This window comes from Cynocephalus volans, chromosome 14 (assembly GCF_027409185.1).
Source record: "Cynocephalus volans isolate mCynVol1 chromosome 14, mCynVol1.pri, whole genome shotgun sequence".
In the NCBI taxonomy this organism is placed as follows: domain Eukaryota; kingdom Metazoa; phylum Chordata; class Mammalia; order Dermoptera; family Cynocephalidae; genus Cynocephalus; species Cynocephalus volans.
In genome coordinates this window covers 64,999,452-65,021,156 of record NC_084473.1, presented here as the reverse complement: position 1 = coordinate 65,021,156, position 21,705 = coordinate 64,999,452, and the positions used below count along the sequence as shown (strand labels likewise).

At 37.2% G+C, this 21,705-nt stretch overlaps 2 protein-coding genes across 2 annotated transcripts in view; one reads left to right on the top strand and one right to left on the bottom strand.

The window, feature by feature from the left end:
* Positions 1-6,757, top strand: part of PPP3R1 (protein phosphatase 3 regulatory subunit B, alpha) — a 64,363-nt gene extending 57,606 nt beyond the window's left edge. The window contains exon 6 of the mRNA XM_063078262.1: positions 4,697-6,757. Within this exon, the coding sequence (XP_062934332.1) occupies positions 4,697-4,744 (48 nt within the window). The 3' untranslated portion in view covers positions 4,745-6,757. The remainder of the gene's footprint in view (positions 1-4,696) is intronic.
* Positions 6,758-8,517: 1,760 nt separating this feature from the next.
* On the bottom strand, positions 8,518-21,500 carry PNO1 (partner of NOB1 homolog). The gene is made up of 7 exons (XM_063078641.1): positions 21,190-21,500; positions 20,818-20,967; positions 13,851-13,934; positions 13,592-13,652; positions 13,245-13,362; positions 9,763-9,833; positions 8,518-8,891 (listed from the first exon to the last, which is right to left on the bottom strand). The coding sequence occupies exons 1-7, from the start codon at positions 21,394-21,396 to the stop codon at positions 8,824-8,826; spliced, it is 759 nt and encodes a 252-aa protein (XP_062934711.1). The 5' UTR covers positions 21,397-21,500; the 3' UTR covers positions 8,518-8,823.
* Positions 21,501-21,705: the final 205 nt, after the last annotated feature.

Here is a 21,705-nt window from a genome sequence, read left to right as displayed (position 1 = left end):
ATTAAGTTTATTATTATTTTCAAGAATTAATATTCTCAGTGACTATCATAAAATGCCACAAGAATGTTATTAGTAACTTTCATTTATTGTTGGTAGCACCCCAAACTACAGTTAGGATATATTCTTAAGGTTCATTTAAAAATAAACATGTTTTTTTTTTTTGTGACTGGTAAGGGAATTGCAACCCTTGGCGTGGTGTTGTCCGCACTGCGCTCAGCCAGTGAGTGCACCGGCCATTCCTATATAGGATCCAAACCCGTGGCCTTGGGGTTCCCAGCGCCACACTCTCCCGAGTGAGCCACAGGGTCGGCCCTAAAAATAAACATGTTTGAAAATACTTCAGATATGTGTTCATGAATTTTAGTTGGGAATACCAGAAACTTGGCTTCATTGGGACAACAGAAGTGGAGAGTTCCTGTCCATCTTAAACTCATCTGCTAGGCACTAGGTGATTTTTCTCCCTTTCCTTTCCAAGCTATTGAGGGGGTAGTTCTCATATTCTGGGACAAGGACTCTATGCAGAGGTGGGGACTGCAGTAATGGGGAGCCTTAGAAAATTAATTCTAGGTGGAAACTGGGGCAACAGCTTAGCTTCTCAGTTTGCTGCCTTTCTTTAGTGGATCCAGGAATTTGCCACCACTCACTGCTCATGAGCACAGCCACTCAGCTTCTCTTTACTTGTGCCCTTAAAGCAAACATACTAGTTTTTTGATGTGTTACTAGGATTTTAAACTGCAAGCTAGAGATGCTAAATACTAGAGCATCCAGAGTAAAGGCAAAGATAAAATGTTTAAAAACTTTTTAGTCAGTCATGATGGGATGCTTCTATAGGAAGGTTTTTCTTCTTCCTTTTTATTTTTTTATTTAAATCACACAAGGAAAAACAGGTGACTTTGATAGTTGTGTGTTATGCAAGGACTGAAGTGTAGCTACTTTGGCATTTCAGTAGAAGTCCCTAATATCCTTTAAGCTTCTTCTTCAGTGCAGGAAAATACTATTTTTGCATTTTGTTTCAGAAAGTAGGGTGGTGCTCTCGTGTAAAGAATAGGCTGTGTCTTTTTGGAAAATTTAGATAGGTTGTGACTTTAGACTCTTATCTGCTGCCAGGTGGTACTGCTACAAGTGTTTGCTATCCTTTCATTGTTTCTCCTCCTTCACCATTGCCAAAGATCACTGAAGGACTCCCATGGACTGGCATATGGTTGAGTGTTACATGAGATCACACTGGTAGTGGCATCATAGAGAGCAGTTAGTTTTCAAAAGAAGGAAAGAAAGGAAGAAATCCCAAGCCTGAGGGAACAAAATAAATGGAAAACTCTTGGCTAAAGTGGTATGGAAATAGTGTATGTAAAATAAGATTGCTTGCATTTAGTAAATATAAAATGTAAGATATACATCACTTATCAGTGGAAGGAAATTAAGACATTATGTATAGAAATGATGCTATTATCTATATCAAAGAAATATGCTAGGCTTTGAGTTTGTTTTCTAATATTTGTAATAAATTGCCTTTGCTTGTATTTTTGAGGGGCATGTACACGAATGGAGAAAAATATTATTGTGTTTAAAATCAGCTTCTTTAAGCATTGATCAAGCCTATAGCTTTGACTTCATTTAGTTTTTTTTATTCTGACTTCTCAAGCTATAAGTGATTGTGACAGGATTAAAGTTGGTGGATTGAACATACACTTTATTTTTTGCTTCTTCCCAAAACTCCAATAAAATGAATGGATTAAAAAGAAAAGTTTATGAACTCACAAGGACAAATTGAATAGCAGAAAAGATAGCAACTAAATTTGGTAATTTAGAAAGCTGAGTGGTTAACTAACCTGGGGGAAAAATGAGCACTGAAATGCTCAGAAATTAGTGGTATGAGTAACTCACAGTGAGGATGAAGGTGAGGCTGAAAACAGGATTGGTTAAAGTCTGTTTTAAGAAGCAATTGGAACACTGGATCTCCTTCCTTACCCTGTTTAGTTGGGCAGCTATCTCCTGCACCCTATGAGGAGACTGGGTAGAGTCTCTAGGCTGGGAAGCATGAGGCAGAGATGGAGAGAGAGAGAGAGAGAGAGAGAGAGAGAGTGTGTGTGTGTGTGTGTGTGTGTTGGGAGGGGAGGGGAGGGGCATGGAATTAAGTGAAAATAAGCATATTTGCATGTTGACACCTCTAGCCTTCTTCAGACCTGATTCCCTGGCATCTGGACTTAAACCCTCCAGGCAAGAGATGGGAGGAGCTCTCTTTGGGAAATCTCATCTTCCCAAAGAAACGGTCACATCATATCACTCAAAAGTGTAGTTCACAGTCAACACCACCATCATGTATGCAGAGGTTTCCTTTCCACAGAAACAGAGCCAAGGATCACCAGACACTGGTGGAAAATCTTTAATATGGAACACAGAGATGAAACCAAACCCAAAAAAGAAGCTTGGAAGAAACAGGTTAGGCAAGGACAGTAAAAATTTTAAAAGCAAAACACAAACCTGTTGTAATTATCCTCAGGGATAAAATATATTGAATCCTTGACACAAAAATTGAATAATATATGAAAGAGCTCTTGGAAGTTTAAATTAGAGATTCATTTGTGGGAGCTGTAATATCTGAATGCCCAGGATTCCAGAAAGAAAGTAGAGGGAAAGAAATCATAAAAAATGAATCAAGAAAATACCTCAGAACCAAAAGTTATGTGTTTCCTGACTGAAGGTCTTACTTAGTACCCAGCGTAGTATATAAAAATAATCTAGACCTAGGTACATTGTCATGAAATTTCAAAACAGTGGGAACAAAGAGATGGTTCAAATTTCCAAACAGCTGGAGTAGTAGGGTGGAGGGGAGGAAGAGGGGCTTCATACAAAGGATCTGGAATCATAATCGCACCAAATTTTTCAATGGCAAAAATTGAAAAATTTTTGGAAACCAGAAGATAATGGAGCATTGTCTTTGCAAATCTAAGGGACAGTTATTTCCAACTAAACTTCTCTACAAACTCAATTATATTAGATTGTAGAACAAAGACATATTGAGGCAGGTTAAGGACTCCCTTTTTCGGAAACTACTGGAGGATCTACTCCCAGTTTAATAAGGTTGTAAATCAAAAAAGAAGGTAGTGTGGGATCCAGGAAGCAGAGGGTACAACATAAGAGAGGAAAAGGAGACCTCCAGGATGACAGTGAAGGGAGACCCAAAGATGACAGGCCTGGAAAGCAAACAGTCTAGATTGGAGCAGGTAGAAAGGTCCAGAGAGTGCTTTCAAGGTAATAAAATTGATAGACTTACATAATATATTTGTTTGAATGTATTTAGAACAAAAGTTTGGGGTTGAATTAATGATAAATACATAGAACACACGGCAGAGGAAAAGATCAGACAGTTATTAGCTGTACCAAAACAAGTGTGCAGGAAGGAAAAAATAATCATAGTGTGCATCTTTGTTCAGCTGTAAATAGTATTTTATACAGTCATAATGTAAAATGCTGAATTTTTGTCTAGTCAAAAAAGATATAACCATTGGAAAGGTGTGGGGGAAGGGGAGGAAAGTTTATGGGGTAGGAGGTAAAGGGGAGGGAGAGGTATGTGTATGAAAGCTGAATCTTTATATCTTCTGTGGTGGGAAGTCAATGGATAATGGCTAAAGCTTTACAATCCAGAAAAGGCAATGTAGGAATGTTAGTTGGAGACCTGGAGGTAAATACTGAAATTCAGCTAAAAATTTTAAGTGATTGCGTCTGCATAAAATGAAATAGAGAATAAGGGCAGGGTAGCAAACTGCTCTTTTCATAGCAGACTCATAGAATGAATTGGCTCTTTATGATTTATTTTTCAAATAAAAAAGTTTAAAAAGTAAGTTCAATTTTAAAAATAATATAGATAACAGCTGTACACAACAGCATGGATTAATCTCACCAACATAATGTTGAGTGAAAGAAAACAGATACGAAATAGATTCCATTTATGAAATATACTATGAATTGCAAAATATATAATAAATTACAAAAATAGACAAAACGAATCCATGATCGTAAAATTCAGGTGTGTGTGTGTGCGTGCTTGTGTGTGCGCGTGTGCGCATGTTGGAGTGGGAGGAGGGGAGATGTCTGGTTCCTGGAAGAGAGCCATGGACATTTTTGTTTTATGCACTCTTCTTTTTAGGTAGCTTATACTTAATAAAACATCCCCCTGAAATAATACCTTCTAGAATAGACTGACATTGAAGTTTATATTTGAATTTTGAGGACGGTTTTTATGGTAACCTGTTATCATGTAATGTTAAGCTACTAGAATAGTGGTCAGCAAACTACAGAGTGGGCCAAATCCTGTCCGTGGCCTGTTTTTTTTTTTTAATGTCTTTGAGCTAGGAGTAGTTTTTAGAGTGCTGTTTAAAAAAGAAGAGGATGAAGAAGAAAATGTAAAAGAAACTATATGTGGCCCACAAAGCCTGAAATATTTCCTATCTGCCTTTTACAGAACAAGTTTGCTGACCTTTGTACTAGAAAACAGAAAAAGTAATGCTTGTTATCCTAGGAGAAAGAAACCATGAAAGTTTAACTAGCGGAGACTCAAGTTTTTGGTTTTCTTAAAATCTAGCTTCTGAAAATGGCTAAAATACTTTTTTTTAAATTGTAGTTTCGGTAAGGTGGTTAGACTACTAAAAAGGAGTTTACTGAACATTGTTAAGCTTGAGTTTTCCTTCTGTTGCAGGTTGTAGGTGGCCTAGATATCCACAAAAAGATGGTGGTAGATGTGTGACTCTTCTTAAAGAGTACCACCCAACACTTTTGCTTTCTTCTCCATCTCTGAAGATCTGCTCAAGACGTCCAGCAATGCTCTCTGTGTATTTAAATGGAAGTATTTTTCTCTGTGAAGCCACATTTTCCAACATGAGCCTCATGAAGCCAACTAAGTGTTATTGAACTCTTACTCTCTCAATAACTCAGTGTAGCACTTTAAAGTCTGAAGGACAGCAACATGAAAAGAGCATATCAATGTGGTGGAGAAAGGGAAGGGGTTGGCTTTTTAATTTATTTTTCTTCATCTTTTATAACAAGAAAGTATCTATATATACATATGTAAATATTTATATATAGATATATGTAGCTTTCTATATATGTAGTAGGTTGGCTTTAATTTAATATACTTGATTGAGAAACAAAATGATAGAGTACAAAAGTGCCAAGCAGAACATAAAACATCCTTACTTTTATTTCACACAGTTTTATATATAGATAGAAGATTGTACAATTTGAGCCGGGTGTTAGGCCAGCTACTTTCCTTTTCCTGTGCTTTCTCCTTTGAGAGATCGACAAAGCATTTGTTAATGTCCTATTATTTACCTTATCTACATTTTTGTAACAAAGGAATCTGTAACTTTATTTATACCTATGAATATATTTCCAGGGGCTATGTCTCATTGCTGAGCAGCTTTTAATACATCTCTTCTTGAGGAGAAAGTATAGTTCAGTGCGAATGCCAAGAGCTAGTTCTTGTGTTCATATAGTAACTGCACAATGCTTATGGCTGTTTCATTCTGTTACTTTGTAACTAGGAGCCATTGCATTTATTAAATGTCCCTGAGTAAATGTAAACTCTCAGTTTTGATTTTATAGGCCAGAAGCTATCTGAGGCAATCATGATTTATCTTATGCATTATTTAATGAATACCTGAAGTAATCACATAACTGCTTAGGATAACGATTTGCATCCTTACATTAGTAAATAATTTGTTATTAAACTTGTGTTTGAACCATGAATTTTCCTTCTGTGTTTCAAAAGACTTGCAGCTAATCTAAAAAAACCCCAAACTGGTGATATTTAATGTGCATGTATATATCTGAACACCCACATATTATTTGTGATTTAAATGGGAGAAATCTTGCTGATCTATATGCCGCAGAAGAGCAAAATTTTATCCAAATTTAAACCTCTTAAATTTCTTTACCACAAGGCATAGAGAACGCATGATGGTTTTTTTTTGATTTGCCCACGTAAATTGGAAATGGATAACCTAATACATGTGTGTGATATAAAAGTAGTGTATCATGTTCTACCACTGGACGTTATCCCTTCCCTTTTCTGCAAAGGTACTATTGGCTGGAAGAAAAACATTTTGGTAGCTTTGTATGACAGTAGTCTTTCCCTATATAGTTTTTCTATAAAAACTGGTTTTATAATCATGAGTGGAAAAAGGGCAGGTTGAATCAAGGTGAATGAATCTTAAATTGAGCACACCCTGCCTGCCATCGCTGTTCCTTCAACTGAGTGCTGCACATCATGGGCTCTGTCTGTGAGAGAAAAATCCCGGTGCTTGGTGTCCTTGCATGACATGGAGTTTTGCATGTAGATCGATTTAAAATGTACCTCTTGTTTACAATAATTTGCATAATTTTGAAGATAATGTTGCCAAACTTTGGAAATGTTAATGTTCAAACTGAAAATCTCCACTACATGTAACTTTCTTCCTCTGGATCAGTACGTGGCTTATAATCCCAGCCAGTGGTTTGATCTGTTCCAGTGTCAACTGCCATGTGCTCTGCTTCAAGGGGGAACTAGTCTTTTGTGAATTTTTTTGTACATAAGTATTTGTTACAAATATTTTAGCAAATGCTTTCTATTTCTCTTGCTTGTGCATATCTTGGCTGGCGTTACAGAAAAATAGTGCAAACATTATTTCCTTACTGGGGAATGAGGGTTTTTTCCTTTTCCTTTTTTTTTTTAGTTTGTGTGTGGGGGTGGGTAGGGGAGGGGTGGTTTATGTTGAATGTTTAGTTTTTCTTCTGCATGATACGTCATGTTGTGGGATCTTTAGAAAACTTCATACTGTATGAATAAGAAAATAAAATATTTGAAACTTGCTTGAATGTATTCAGTGATCTTTGGTGGGCTTCCAGAGCCATAAGATGTATTTTTTTCCCCATTTTCTTAGATTTTTAAAAAACTCTGATAAAGTGATGTTTGATCTTTCCCTACAAGCCATGAAATCTGCTTTGTCACTGAGTAAAAGAAAAAGTCATTACAAAGACCTTTAGGACTCTACCCCCACCTTACATCCCTGATCTCATCCTTTATCCTGCTCTACTTTTTTTTCCTTTTTCCAAAACATTTATCCTTTCCTGACATAATTACGTATTTTGTCTTCCCTGGCTATTGAATAAAACGAATGAAAGCTCCACAAGTGATGTCTCTAGTTCACTGATAGCTCCAATTGTCCAGAATACTCCTTAGCTCTAGGGTTTGCTCAGTAAATATTAAATGAATATGTGATACTCTATTTACACAGGTTGTGATTTTATAATAAATGCTATTCAGCACTTTGTTACTCTACATAAAAAATAAACGTTAGTAGTTTTTGAGACCTTTCATTCATTAAGCAACTGTATAGAGTCCCTACTACATGTCTAGCACTGGCACTGGATAGGTAAATAACATCCCTGGCCCAAATGACTTATGGGACATTGGGGATATTTTATACACAGAACACCCCTATTGTCAGGTATGCACTAGTTATGACACTGGATTCTGTAGCTCCTTCAAGTATCCTAGGAGTATAGGTTCCTTTAAGCCTAAGCAAGTAGATAAATTTAAGCCTTAGATATCTTTTTTTTTTTTTTTTTTTTTACCTAATTATAACTAAGTCTTAAGAGTAGACAAGTGAAATCTACAGTGACAATGACCGAGAGTAGGAGAAAATATTCACAAACCACCTATGTGATAAACGGAAAGAACTTCTACAACTCAACAAAAACAAACTTATTAAAATGACAAAGGACTTGAACAGATATTACTGCAAAGGAGATACACAAATAGACTGTAAGCAAGCACATGAAAAGATGCTCAATGTCACTATTCATTAGAAAAATGCAAATTAAAGCCAAAGTGAGATACGCAACATCCATTAGAATGGACTATTACCAAAAAACCCCCCACAAAATAACATGTTGGGAAGGATGTGGTGGAAAAATTGGGACTCTTGTGCACTGCTGGTGGGAATGTAAAATGGTGCAGCCACTGTGGATGTTGGGTGGTATGGGGGTTACTCAAAATACTAAACGATTTCCATGTGATCCAGCAATTTCATTTCTGGGTATATAACCAAAAGTGAAATCAGGGACTCAAATAGAGATTTTGTATACCCATGTTCACAGCAGCATTATTCTCTAGCCAAAAGGTGGAAACCCAAGTGTCCATCAACAGGTGAATGGATAAACAAAATTTCTGACTGCTTTCATTAAATGCTATTTAAAAAATAAAACTTTCCCTCACATCAACCTTATGAGGTAGGCCTTCAATTTTAAAAGCTGCAAAACAGGTACGAAGATTAGCTTGTATTGGTTCATATAGCATAGCTAAAACCGCTGCTTATAACCTGACTCTAAAAATAGACACACAACACCTGGTATTAAAGAAGGGTCATGATTCTTAGGCTTTCTGAGATAATTCTTTTAATTACAATTTACAGAGAAAAAAATGTTTATAAATTTATAAAAGTTATAAATTTATAAATAAATTTCATAAAGAACTGTTTGTTTCCCTTCAAATGAGAGGATTATAAACTATGTAAATCTGCTACATTAACTTAAAGAGATAAATTATACTTAATGTATAAGTATAATAATAGTATTAAAGTTTGATATTTAAATTATCCTAAAAGCTGCTGAGTGTGAATATCATTAAACTTTTCCTTTCTGTTTAAGCTTCTGGCTGAGAATGGAAGAAGGGACCGAGGCTGATGGTGACTGAAAAATTCTTCACATGGTTTCTTGTGACCACTTAGAGTAGAAGGTCTTTTTCTCTAGAGTCCAAAGACAAGATAAAAAGTTTCTGATTTAAAATCAGAATCGATCTGCTGATCTGCTAGCCACAGCTCGAATATTGCCATAAACCTTTGATGGAGGATTTCCTGCAAAAGAAAAAAGAAAGTAATTTATGTACACAAACACTCACATATATAGAAACTACAAGGAAAAGCGTCTACAACACTAAAAATAACAGGGACCTTTTTTTTATTGGATCTACTTTAAATTGCCAAAAGAACTTTAAAGGAAATCATAACCAAATTATTATTAAAAAAGCATTTTAAACTTCTAAAAGCCAAAGGTACTGAGTGTCAAAATATTTCAAAATGAAGTCAGACCTGGGCCCCAAAAAGGAATCCCAGGTGTTTTCAGAGCAAGCTGCTACTATCCTCTAACTGATCATAAGGTACTGACTTTGCTGCAGGATCATGAAAATAGGATTAAGTGGATCAATAAGATTGATTAAAGCTGTTCAGCAGCTCCACTTTTGTTGAACCTAAAATGTGAGGTTCTCTGCTATTCCAGAATGGCTTTTCTGTGTACCTCATCAGGGAAAAGAAGCAAAGATTTAAACAGTATTCCCCAAGAAACCCTTTCTCTTCTGTAGCAGACAAATGGAATCTAAGCAAAAATATTCCTACTTATTTCTCTAGGCCCAGTTTGCCAACTCTCAAGGGTTTCTACTTGCTTTTTGGTTTTTTTGTTTGTTTTGTTTTGTGACTGGTAAGGGGATCGTAACCCGTGGCTTGGTGTCGCCCACACCGCGCTCAGCCAGTGAGCGCACCGGCCATCCCTATATAGGATCCGAACCTGTGGCCGCTGCGCTCCCAGCGCTGCACTCTCCCGAGTGAGCCACAGGGTCGGCCCTCTACTTGCTCTTTTTAACATTAGCCTTACTGCTTTGCCAATGTGGTTTGACTTCCTAAATTCCCTATTCTTTACAAAGAAAACAACAAAGAATGAAACTGCCATTACCTAGGATGAGGTTGCAAATGGCAGTTCTTGCCATCTTGATGTTTTGGAAAGAGCCAAGAATGTGAACTTTCCTGAAAGATAAAATGAGACAAGTTAGCAACAAAAAGCATTTCCTTACCTAAGTCCTGTCCAAAAACCAGAAAATCATGACAGATCCAGGTTCCTAAATGAAGGTGGTGGTGATGGTTGTACAACTTTGTAAGTATACTAAAACCACCTTTTAAAAGAGTGAATTTTATGGTATATGGGATTTTATGGTATACCAATAAAAAATTATTAGGACAAAAATGAAAAACAAAAGTTCTTTAAGATTCTTGGTTAATAATGGCTACCATCCAGTAAGTGCCTTTTATGTGCTAGGGGTCTGTATACATGTTCTCACTTAATCCTTGCATGAGCTTCATTAGGTAGATGTTATCCCCATTTTACAGATGAGGAAAGAAGTTTCTGAGAAATCAAGAAACCCACCCAAGACTACACACTGGTAGAACGGGTTACCTAATACCCAGAAATGTAAGTAATATTGTACTTAATTACAACACATTTGGGTTTCATCTGCAAATCTTTCCAGAGATTATCTAAACTTCTTCAGTACTCTGAGGATCATCCAGACCCCTTTAACAGGATTCCTTATTGAATGATTCAGATAAGATCGACAATACAGAATTTTGCTTTTTGGAGTTCATCTTCTAAAATGTTTTCACTGTGCCTTCTATAATAGCGACCAGTTAAATCCTCTACCTTCAACTTCTGTTAATATTCCCTTCACCTTGCTTTAACTAAAACCCAGCTCTCAAGTGGTGGCCAGTTTTTCCTCCACAAACCGTGTACCACTGGGCCTGGAGGTGCTCCTTATGCCACATCCAGACCACTTGCTTTCCTGCCCTCCTCCCTACAATCGATTCAGCTTTGGATCTGGTCCCTTCAGACCACATCACCTACTACCCCACCTTGCTGCAATCCTTAGCTGCCCCTGTGGATCATCCTTGAACACTTACTGACTTACTATCTTTCTCTGACTACTCTCATCACAATGCTTGATAATTTCAGTATACACAAAGATGAAAATTCCAATACCCTAGCCTCTTGGGTCCTTGATATCCTTTATACCAATATTGGATCTTGTTTTCCACCCTACTCCAGCCTCTCACTTCAATGGTCACACTCTGAACTTGGTCATTACCAAAAACTACAACCCCTCCACAATTTCTATGTCAAACTAGAGCAGGAGAAGGGGTGAAAGAAAGCTAAATTCTCATCTTTCATGGCAGAAAGTCAATAGTGAATCTGAAAAATAAATCAAGAGCTGTATATAAACAAGATATTTGGAAATACAGAGATAAATTAGCAAAAAGTTGAAATTGATTCCTCTGAGAAGTGTGAAATGGAGCAGAAACTTTTGGCTTTTTAGACTGTGTATGTCTCACTTTGATAAAAATAAAATTATTTAATATAGAGCATGAGAGATGAGGAAATACAGACAAGAACAGATAAAGTGTGAGTAGTTTTGCTACTAAAAGAACCAAACTAATGGGGCAAGTTGGAAAGGAACGTGTTTCAAGACACAGACAACATATTATTTCCCATTTGGTATACTGAATATATCTGGAACTAAATGTTTTTAGTTTTATATCTTCCTCACATTATACTGTACTTTGCCAGGTTATTAGCTACTCATCAAAAGTAACATTTATAGGTGTGCAATAGTCCATCTTACGGCTATAACATAATTAATGGCTACATCATAATTAATATAAATTGTTAAACATGTGCACTTACAATTTAGCCTATTTACAGCAAAATCAGGTAGTACACCGCTTTAATTTTGAGTAGTTTGTAATTCAGTTTGTAAGAAAAACACAAAAGATATAAAAGATAATTTAACAGCAACATTATTCATAATAGCCCCAAACTGAAAACAACCCACGTGTCCAACTGTAAATGGATAAACAAAGTGCAACATATCCATGCAAAGGAACAGTACTTGGCAATAAAAAAGAACTACTTATACGCCTAATAGAATGGAGAGACAAAAAGCATACTAATTAAAAGAAGCCATACACCAAAGCCTGCATACTTTGTCTTTCCATTTATATGAATCCCTAAAAAAACCAAAATCGTAGTGTCAGGAAGTAGAGCAGTGGTTACCTGCGAACAGGACGTGGGAAGGTGACTGACTGAAAAGATACACAAGGGAACTTTCAGGGTGATGGAACTATGTGAGCACGGTGGAACTTCAGGACTATACAACATTTGCCAAAAACTCATTGAACTGAATACTTACAACAGGCAAATTTTATTATATGTAAATTATGCCACAATAAAGCTGTTAAAAAAATTAGTATATTTTAAGTCAACATTTACAAATATAAATATAAAAATCAGAAATTTAATGACATACTAACCATTATTTCATCAGCAAATTAGTTACATTTTTGGATTTCTAAACTAACAAAAGCTTTTAGGCAGGAATATATAAGGTATTTCAAAATGTGTACCTTTCCATGTTTTTGACATTTCCAGTTCAAAAAAGCTTTGCTGATGGCTCCATATTTCTGACTTTAGGGTCAATCCATAAGAGATTAAAAAAAAATACACCTGGCTTCAGGTAAAGAGGGCACCCACATAGTACTATAGTTATCTGTAGACTATAAAGAATGTCTGAAATTTAGATTTTAAATAATGATGAGCCCCTCAGTTTAGGGCAAAAATGAGATGATATCAAATGAAATTATTTCTGAATTTAGTCACAGGCAGATCCCTCCTCCTCTCAGTCAACTGCTTCATTTCCCAACTTCCTGGCATTACATAACCTCTGAGCCATCTGCCAGTAAGATCCCCAACCCGGCAACAGAGCAGCCTCAACCTCAGAGACGGATAATCCCAGCTTCACTGCTGACACCCTTATTCTAAGCCCATATCACCTCATTTATGTGTACATATAATTGCTCTCAAGATTTTTAACCCAACGTGAGATACTCACCTTTTTCTAAAAGGCCTTGGGGATATATATATGCAATGGCATGAATTCATCATATACAAGGGTACTTTGAAAAGTTCATGGAAAAATAGAATTAAAAGATACCACAAATCTTTTCATGAACTTTCTGAAGTACCCTCATATTTTAAAGGAGAGCCTCATGATGGCATCTGAAACACCGACTGTTTGCTCTCCCATACTGATATAATAAATTCCCCCGAGATACTATTTAAATTTTCATCTGTAATATAATTTCTTTGAATAGTGATTTTAAACATTTCCCTCATTGCTAAATGAAAAAAAGAAAGCTATAATTCCTGAAATTTTCTCAACTAACCTAATCTCCTTTCAAAGTAGGTGACTATTCATCCAGAACCATATACTGACAAAGATTTAGTGGCAACATTATGCATAAAATACGACTGTTATAACATTTTTTTGGAAACTAACAGAAGTTCAAATATAAATTATGACAATTACTTTCTCAAAGTCAGATACATACACGTCAGCCAAAACTATCCGCGTCCGTGTCACATTCTCTATGGTGAATTTGGTTTTTCCTCCTTTGCCAGCAATTCTTCCTATTGCCCTTGACAGGTGGTCTCCTTTTAGAGGCTTAACTAAACAAGAAAAGCAAGATCTCAAGAGGCAAGCCAATCCAGTGCACCACCCACTTCCATATAAAATTGAATCATTAAATTTCCCTACTAAAAGACACAAAATATACACATTTTTAAAAAAATTGCTAATAATACAGCTCAGTTGATGTTATTAGAAAACTGAGTCACGACACAATACAAAGTAATACAAAAGGACAGTGTTTCACAGGAAAAGACCATCCACACTCACCATCTGTAATTTCAAAAGACTCAAGGAATAGGTCATCCAACCTGATGAGGGCAAGTGCATCCTATAATATAAAAATAAATACTGTGAAGGCCCTTCCATTTAGATACCTGAGAATGAGTGAAGCAGAAAGCACCATTGAACTAAAATTCACAAATAGTAGAGCTAAAAAACTCAAGGTTTGTAAAAATGTCCCATCCATTGAAATGTTCATATTGAATATTTTGCAAGCCCCCATTTCAGATGTCATGAAATCACTCACCTCCACCTGAAACCCGAGAATAAAGGCTTTCACAAAATCAGCTGCTTTTGTCAGAGCACTAACATCTTTTGTGTCTTTACAAGTCTGTTAAAAAAAAAATAGGTAGAAATTACAGTTGGGAATAAAAAAGAAAATATGCTAACAAAATCATCACCTTTCCCATTATTATAATTTCCTTCACTGCCACCTTTCCCCAGTATATTCTGTATGAAGTACTATCCTTAATTTGAAAATAAAACCTTCCCAGTTCCAGAGCTGGACAGTTTCACCCAAAGACTGTCAAATGACTGACCACACTATCTGACTGATCAAACTCGGTTAACAGCAAGGTCCCCCTGACACAGCCCAATCGCTCACACTCTGTAGGACCTCCATCCTTTGTCCATTCCTTCAACGCCCACGCTAGTCCTCTTCTCTTCTCCTGCAGGCAGTCTTCCCTGAGAGTCCTGACCTAACCTTCTGACTTCAATTATCATTTATATGCTGATGTTTCCCAAACCAACAACTCCAGTCCTAACTACAGTTGACCCTTGAACAACACAGGTTTGAACTGCACAGGTCCACTTACATGAGGATTTTTTTCAATAAATACTGAACAGTACACTAAAAGTCTATTTCTCTTCCTTTTGATTTTCTTAACATTTTCTCTTCTCTAGCTTACTTTAAGAATATAGTATATAATTCATATAACATACAAAATATGTGTCATTTATGTTATTGGTAATGCTTTTCCGGTCGACAGTAAGCTATTAATAAAGTTTGGGGGGAGTCAAAAATTATACTCGAATTTTCAACTGTGTGGGTGTCAGCACCCCTAACCCTGTGTTGTTCAAGATTCAACTGTACTTGCATGCCCAGTACTGAAGGGGAAACCAAGAATAGTTTAAGCAGAGATTTTACCCTCAAGGAGTTTGATAATTGAAGAAACAGCAGCTATTCATAAAATGTCTACCAGTGTAAATAACACGCACTGTAAGTAATATGCTTTACACACTATAGCTCTAATCTTCAGGACAACCTTGAATATTAAGCGCTATGAATACTTTGATATGTGAAGAAACTAAAGTAACAGTACTAAAAAGTGAAAAAGGTAAGATTTGAACACAGGTCTGATTCCAAAACTGTTTGCACTCTCCCATAAAGATTCACAATCCAGTTAAGAAGACCACATATTTGACAAATTTTAAACCATATAGGATTGTGTAATGAGAAAGTCTCCCGGACTTCCACATTTAAAACTAGACCTCAGTTCCAATCCTACGTGTGACCTTGGGTAAGTCCCACAAATACTCTAGATCTTCAGTTTTCTCATCTATAAAGTAAGGGAGTCAGAGTGGAAGACCTACTAGCATCAAAATTCACTTATTAGCTTGATGACTTGGACAACGATACTCAACTTCTTTGACCCTCAGTTTCCGCACACCTGCAAGATGGGGGTATATTATCTACCTCATAGGGCTATCCTAAAGACCAAATGATGTGGTACATGTCAAAGTACGACTATGTGTCTGATATATGGCAGCATCAACAAATGTTAGTAGAATCCAAATTGATGATCCTGCAATGAATAAGAAAGCTAAACACAATAAAAGTTCAAGCATTGAAGAAATGACTGAAAATGGACCTATCATAAAGGAGAAAGAACTTCAGCGAGACCTTGAAAGATGATTGGAATTGAAGTAGGAAGAAAAAGGGAGTATGGAGGAAAGGATCTTTTTCACAGAGCAAAGCCACCATGAAGTACGCACACAAAGAAATGGTGAGAGATGAATTTGTGACTTGGTCTCCTACTTGAAAGGCAGGTTCAGCCAAAAACTTAATTTCTATCCTTCAGAGATGTTGAAGATGCCAGCATATCATAATAAAAGCATTGTTGTCTGGGAAAATTAATCTGACACTAGCATACAGGATAGAGTGGAGAAAGCAGAGACTCAAAACCATGAAGCAAATGCTAGGAATAAATCAACACTATTCAATGACAACTCTTAATGTAAAAGGCTTAAATTCCCCAATCAAAAGACACAGACTGGCTGACTGGATTAAAAAGGAGGACCCAACTATATGCTGCCTTCAAGAGACCCACCTCACCCATAAAGACTCACATAGACTAAGAGTGAAAGGATGGAAAAAGATTTACCATGCAAACAGAAAAGAAAAACGAGCTGGAGTAGCTATTCTTATATCTGACAAAATAGACTTTAAACTAAAAACCATAAAAAGAGACAACGAGGGACACTACTTAATGATAAAAGGACTGATCCATCAAGAAGACATAACAATCATAAATATGTACGCACCCAATGTTGGAGCAGCCAGATTTATAAAACAAACTCTATTAGACCTAAAGAAGGAAATAGACACTAATACCATAATAGCAGGGGACCTGAACACTCCACTGTCAATATTGGACAGATCATCTAGGCAAAGAATCAGCAGAAAAACACAAGATCTAAACAATACTCTAGACCAATTGGACTTGGCAGATATCTACAGAACATTCCACCCAACAACCTGAGAATATTCATTCTTCTCATCAGCACATGGATCATTCTCCAGGATAGATCACATATTAGGTCACAAATCAAGTCTCAATAAATTCAAAAAAATTGGAATTATCCCATGTATTTTCTCAGACCACAATGGATTAAAACTAGAAATCAATGACAAACGAAATTCTGGAAACTATACAAACACATGGAAATTAAACAGCATTCTACTTAATGACATATGGGTCCAAGAAGAAATCAAGCAGGTAATCAAAAAATTTATTGAAACAAATGAAAATAATGATACATCATACCAAAACCTATGGGATACTGCAAAATCAGTATTAAGGGGGAAATTTATTGCATTAAATGCTCACCTCAGAAGAATGGAAAGATGGCAAGTGAACAACCTAACACTTCACCTTAAAGAACTAGAAAAACAAGAACAAGCCAAACCTAAAGTTAGCAGACGGAAAGAAATCATCAAGATCAGAGCAGAACTTAATGAAATTGAAACCCAAAAAACAATACAAAAGATCAATGAATCAAAAAGTTGGTTTTTTGAAAAGATAAATAAAATTGACAAACCATTAGCATGGCTAACAAAAAAAAAGAAGAGAGAAGACTCAAATAACAAAAATTAGAAATGAAAAAGGTGACATTACAACTGATTCATCTGAAATACAAGGAATCATTCGAGACTACTATAAACAACTATACGCCAACAAGTTTGAAAATCTGGAGGAAATGGATAAATTTCTGGACACACACAAGCTCCCAAAACTGAGCCATGAAGATATAGAAAATCTGAACAGACCAATAACAATAAAGGAGATTGAAGCTGTTATCAGTAGGCTCCCAACAAAGAAAAGCCCAGGACCACATGGATTCACAGCAGAATTTTACCAAACATTGAAACAGGAATTGACACCAATTCTTCACAAACTATTCCAAAAGATTGAAACAGACGCAAGTCTTCCGAACTCTTTCTATGAAGCAAACATCATCCTGATACCAAAACCAGGTAAAGATATAACCAAAAAAGAAAACTACAGGCCGATATCCTTGATGAATATAGATGCAAAAATCCTCACTAAAATACTAGCAAACAGAATACAGCAACACATACGTAAAATTATTCACCACGATCAAGTGGGATTCATCCCACGGATGCAAGGTTAGTTCAACATATGCAAATCAATAAATGTGATACACCATATTAATAAAATCAAACACAAGGACCATATGATCATCTTTATAGATGCTGAAAAAGCATTTGATAAAATTCAACACTCATTCATGACAAAGACCCTCTATAAGTTAGGTATAGACGGAAAGTATCTCAACATAATTAAAGCCATATATGATAAACCCACCGCCAATATCATCCTGAATGGGGAAAAGCTGAAAGCTTTTCCTTTAAGAACAGGAACTAGACAAGGATGCCCACTCTCACCACTCCTATTCAACATAGTGTTGGAAGTACTAGCCAGAGCAATCAGAGAAGAGAAGGAAATAAAGGGCATCCAGATTGGAAAAGATGAAGTCAAACTGTCCCTGTTTGCAGATGACATGATCCTATATATTGAACAGCCTAAAGCCTCTACAAAAAAACCTCTTGGAGGTGATAAATGATTTCAGCACAGTAGCAGGATACAAAATCAACACACAAAAATCAGTAGCATTTCTATTCTCCAATAGTGAACATGCAGAAAGAGAAATCAAGAAAGCCTGCCCATTTACAATAGCCACCAAAAAAATAAAATAGTTAGGAATTGAGTTAACCAAGGATGTGAAAAATCTCTATCATGAGAACTACAAACCACTGCTGAGAGAAATTAGAGAGGATACAAGAAGATGGAAAGATATCCCATGCTCTTGGATTGGAAGAATCAACATAGTGAAAATGTCCATACTACCCAAAGTGATATACAAATTTAATGCAATCCCCATCAAAATTCCAATGACATTTTTCTCAGAAATGGAAAGAACTATCCCGACATTTATATGGAATAACAAAAGACCACGCATAGCCAAAGCAACACTGAGCAAAAAAAATAAAGCTGGAGGCATAACACTACCTGACTTTAAACTATACTACAAAGCTATAATAACCAAAACAGTATGGTACTGGCATAAAAACAGACACACTGATCAATGGAATAGAATAGAGAATCCAGAAATCAACCCACACACCTACAGCTATCTGATCTTTGACAAAGGCACCAAGCCTATACACTGGGAAAGAGACTGCCTCTTTAGCAAATGGTGCTGGGAGAACTGGATATCCATATGCAGGAGAATGAAACTAGACCCATACCTTTCACCATACACTAAAGTCAACTCAAAATGGATTAAATAATTAAATATAAACCCTGAAACAATAAAACTTCTTAAAGAAAACATAGGAGAGAAACTTCAGGTAATAGGGCTGGACAGAGACTTCATGAATACGACCCCAAAAGCACGGGCAACCAAAGGAAAAATAAACAAATGGGATTATATCAAACTAAAGAGCTTCTGCACAGCAAAAGAAACAATTAACAGAGTTAAAAGACAACCAACAGAGTGGGAGAAAATATTTGCAAAATATACATCTGACAAAGGATTAATATCCAGAATATACAAGGAACTCAAACAACTTTACAAGAAAAAAACAAGCAAGCCAATTAAAAAATGGGCAAAAGAGCTAAGCAGGAATTTCTCTAAGGAAGATATACAAATGGCCAACAGACATATGAAAAAATGCTCAACATCACTCAGCATCTGGGAAATGCAAATCAAAACTACACTGAGATACCATCTAACCCCAGTTAGGATGGCTAAAATCCAAAAGACTCTGAACGATAAATGCTGGCGAGGTTGCGGAGAAAAAGGAACTCTCATACATTGTTGGTGGGACTGCAAAATGGTGCAGCCTCTATGGAAAATGGTATGGAGGTTCTTCAAACAATTGCAGATAGATCTGCCATATGACCCAGCTATCCCACTGCTGAGAATATACCCAGAGGAATGGAAATCATCAAGTCGAAGGTATACCTGTTCCCCAATGTTCATCGCAGCACTCTTTACAATAGCCAAGAGTTGGAACCAGCCCAAATGTCCATCATCAGATGAGTGGATACGGAAAATGTGGTATTTCTACACAATGGAATACTACTCAGCTATAAAAACGAATGAAATACTGCCATTTGCAACAAATGGATGGACCTCGAGAGAATTATATTAAGTGAGACGAGTCAGGCACAGAAAGAGAAATACCACATGTTCTCACTTATTGGTGGGAGCTAAAAATAAATAAATAAATTCTCACACACACACACACACACACACACACACACAAAACCGGGGGGGCGGGGAGAAGACATAACAACTACAATTACTTGAAGTTGATACGACAAGAAAACAGAAAAGACATTGTTGGGAGGGAGGGGGGAGAGGGAGGAGGGAGGGAGGTTTCGGTAATGGGCCACAATAATCAACCACATTGTATATCGACAAAATAAAATTAAGAAAAAAATCAAAAAAAAATAAAATAAAATAAAATAAAACCATGAAGCAAGGGAAACCCATAAGGAAATAAGAAGTCTTGGCCTGAAACCATAAAAGCTTGAATGTGAGTAGCAATGGGAGCAAAGAGGGGTTGTACTGTCACATTCTATGATATTTTAAACTTCAGCTGCTATTTAAATTAGTGTCTCTCTTTGTTCCACTGTTATTGTCCATTAACAGAGATGAGTCTACACCAGTCCTGATGACGGTATAAGAATCCTCAAAAAGGAAAATATAATTAATTTCGGTCATTGATTCTGGTATAAAATTGGCACCTGGAAAAGGAAACCCAAAGTCAAGTCTAAATGTCTAATTCCCAGACTGACACCATGGAATTAAAAAAAATACATATGCATATGTATGCATGTACATTTTATACTTATTCTTAAAATAGTATATACTTTTCCCCAAAAGAGTGCCATTAAAATATATAGTTCTTATACTGCAACAAGTACTTATGCTCATTATTTAAATACATCTGTCTATGATAATCTCTTTACTCAGCGTTTTCTCAACTCCACACTGAACATAATAAATGACATGCACAGGCATAGCCAATACTTTGGTATGACCTCAGCTTAGGAATTCCTAAGAACCAGCTTAGGAATTCAATTAATATTTGTGTTGAATATAGATTGTGAGGGCATTTGGGAAGTTCCGATTCACTAGGATATATTTAAAAAAATGGAAAAAGGACTGGCCGGTTAGCTAGTTAGGTTAGAGCACAGTACTGTAACACCAAGGTCAAGGGTTCAGATCTCCACACTGGCCAGCCGCCAAAAAAACCAAACTACAAAAAAAAACCCTACAAAAAACCTGGAAAAAATACCATTTAAAAGAATAAGTCCCACTAAGAAAAGTCTATCCATGCCTTTTTATCCCTGTAGAGAAAACCTAGTATACTCGGAAATGATTAATATTCTCCTTACCCTGATTTCTACATTCCTTGATTTCAAGTTAAAGCGTATCTGGAGTCCCAAATGTTCTACGACAGGAGTGAATATCTTCATCCAGTTTTCTTTTAAGGGTGTGTACCTGTTAGCTGGGACTGGAATTTTCCTTGTTTCTTCTTTCCCACTCTGCAATAAAAGAACACATAACTCAGGAGACGTGTGCAAGGATGGGGGTGGAGTTGTAAAATAAATGACAGCTGATCCACAAAAAGCTTCCTTTAAATGAACGACTTAAACTTCAGCCTCACGGCAGAAGAGCCCCCCGCAGCTTCAACATCACCCAGAAGCCACCGGTTTGATCTGCTTCTGGCCCCTGCCTTGTTCCAGTCCCAGGGTCCCCGCTAGTACCAGAAGCCCATCACCGGAGAGGGGCGGGAAGATAGGCCTCTTCGCCGGCTGGGCTTCCTCCGTTTCCATACGGGCCGCGTCCTCGCCCTCCCCCGCTGCGGAGAGCTGCTCGGCCTGCCGTTTCTTCGCCCGCCGGCCACCCTTGCGGGTGGCCTGGGTGAAACCATCCTCTGCCCCGGCGCTCCGTGCCTCCATCTCGGGTTCCATCCTCAGGAACCTCCGGCCGCGGCAAGCCTTCCACCTGGTGCACGTGCGCTGCTGCACCGCGCAGGCGCACCCCGCAGGAGCGGGCCTTCCCCTACCGACCTCAGGGCTCCGCCCCCTTTCCTAACAAGTCCCACGCCGGGGACCTGCAGCAGGATTTGTGTCTGTGGGGGCTGTCCTAAAATATGCCTGATTCTTATGGTCTCCCTCCGGCCGCGCAACTCACAGCCAAAGCATTTTGTAATCTCTAATATGTACGTGTGCGAAAGGCAGTGGGTAAAGGCAATAAACAGATTTGTGCCATCTGTGGAG